The 2163-nt window shown below is 37.0% G+C and overlaps 1 protein-coding gene across 1 annotated transcript; it reads left to right on the forward strand.

Moving 5' to 3' along the window:
* The first annotated feature begins 655 nt into the window (after positions 1 to 655).
* Positions 656 to 1189, forward strand: LOC139494660 (axoneme-associated protein mst101(3)-like). Its single transcript, XM_071282822.1, has one exon. It carries the CDS (start codon positions 656 to 658, stop codon positions 1187 to 1189), a length of 534 nt encoding a protein of 177 aa, XP_071138923.1.
* The last annotated feature ends 974 nt before the right edge of the window (positions 1190 to 2163 follow it).

The raw sequence follows: 2163 nt of genomic DNA on the forward strand, positions 1-2163 counted from the left end.
TTACAAAAATGACGAACTCCGAGGAAAATTCTAAAAGGAAAGTCCCTAACCAAATAGAAAATCAAAAGCCTAAACATATCAAAGGAATAGAAAACAACTGGCATATTCCTTACTTGGTAAATGCATTTTCTGATGTAGAAAATGGTGGATTAAACCTGGTTTACAACTGAGAGGTTTACCTATGTATAAAACGAGGTTTAATCCACATTTATTCTACATCAGGAAATGTCTGTACCGAGTCAGGAAATGTCTGTACCACGTGGTCAGGAAATGTCTGTACCGAGTCAGGAAATGTCTGTACCACGTGGTCAGGAATATGTCTGTACCGAGTCAGGAATATGGAAGTTGTTTTGCATTCGTTTGATGTGCTTCAGTTTTTGTAAGCAGCTAAAGAGATGAAGAAAGTTCAGAATGCAGCAGGTGGCAAGATGAGGGGAAAAGCAGCTAAAGAGGTCAAGAAAGTTCAGAATGCAGCAGGTGGCAAGATGAGGGGAAAAGCAGCTAAAGAGATCAAGAAAGTTCAGAATGCAGCACTTGGCAAGATGAGGGGAAAAACAGCTAAAGAGGTCAAGAAAGTTCAGGATGCAGCAGGTGGCAAGATGAGGGGGAAACAGCTAAAGAGATAAAGAAAGTTCAGAATGCAGCAGGTGGCAAGATGAGGGGAAAAGCAGCTAAAGAAGTCAAGAAAGTTCAGGATGCAGCAGGTGGCAAGATGAGGGGAAAAGCAGCTAAAGAGATAAATAAAGTTCAGAATGCAGCAGGTGGCAAGATGAGGGGAAAAGCAGCTAAAGAGGTCAAGAAAGTTCGGAATGCAGCAGGTGGCAAGATGAGGGGAAAAGCAGCTAAAGAGATCAAGAAAGTTCAGAATGCAGCAGGTGGCAAGATGAGGGAAAAAGCAGCTAAAGAGATAAAGAAAGTTCAGAATGCAGCACTTGGCAAGATGAGGGGAAAAGCAGCTAAAGAGATCAAGAAAGTTCAGAATGCAGCAGGTGGCAAGATGAGGGGAAAAGCAGCTAAAGAGGTCAAGAAAGTTCAGAATGCAGCAGGTGGCAAGATGAGGGGAAAAGCAGCTAAAGAGATCAAGAAAGTTCAGAATGCAGCAGTTGGCAAGATGAGGGGAAAAGCAGCTAAAGAGGTCAAGAAAGTTCAGAATGCAGCACTTGGCAACATGAGGGAAAAAGCAAATTAGTATAGAGAAATAGAAGAAAGATTCACCACTTTGAAGGAAACCCTGCACAATGATACAACTGACTATATTCAGTATGGTGATGCAGCATCTTACATCCTCAAACTTGGAAACTAAATGAACTTTGAACATGCAAATGTGTACATCAGTGCCTTGTTTTTCACAATATGAACTATATGGAAATCATTCTTATGTCTTATGTATTAGTGCTTATTCTCATGCTATTATTTATAACATTGTGCTTTGAATTCAGTGCTGATTCAGAAATAAAATATTTGTTATGATACTTTGATATTTGTGTTCATTTATTCATTAATATATGAAACATTCATATCCAATTTGTCATATCTAATAAGACTTTATTCACAAAATATAACACACGAGTAAAAAAAACATTTCAGAAAAAAAGATCAACCGTAAAAAAAATATTTAAAAAGTGGGACACAAAAATTAAAAAAAAAACATCTTCTTTTTAAAAATAGTATTTCATGGGTAGAATTTGACATCAAAATAACAAATAATAACTAATTGCAATACAAACAAAACATAACTTAATTACAATGTTTACAGAAGCTCCCATTTCGCCTTAGTTAATTCTTGTGTACTTGAAAATGTGTACTAAGGCAAACTGGGATTAATTTTATATAATTATTTTGACAGCTAACGCAAAATGAGAATAAGCCCTCTCATTTTGGATCACATTTGATTCAAGAAATGATGTGACTTATCAGAATTCATTCCTTGACAAATAAAGGGGTCAATCTCACAACCATAGGGTTGATTGCGTGCTAATTGTGGTTTTCTAAACGTCGAGAGGCAAACATGTAATGCATATTTAGAACTCAAACAATTTTATCAATAAAAAATATATGAAGCTTCGATTCGGTCATCAAGTTGACACGGAGTGAAAAAAGTCGCGCTATTTCAATGTCGCATGGAGTATGGTATGCTGGATAGAAACAGATGTATAATTGCCC

The sequence above is a fragment of the Mytilus edulis genome, chromosome 11, assembly GCF_963676685.1.
Source record: "Mytilus edulis chromosome 11, xbMytEdul2.2, whole genome shotgun sequence".
Lineage (NCBI taxonomy): Eukaryota > Metazoa > Mollusca > Bivalvia > Mytilida > Mytilidae > Mytilus > Mytilus edulis.

Bases quoted from the DNA above. Each gene is read 5' to 3' on its own strand.
- LOC139494660 (XM_071282822.1), top strand. From the start codon at position 656: ATGAGGGGAAAAGCAGCTAAAGAAGTCAAGAAAGTTCAGGATGCAGCA.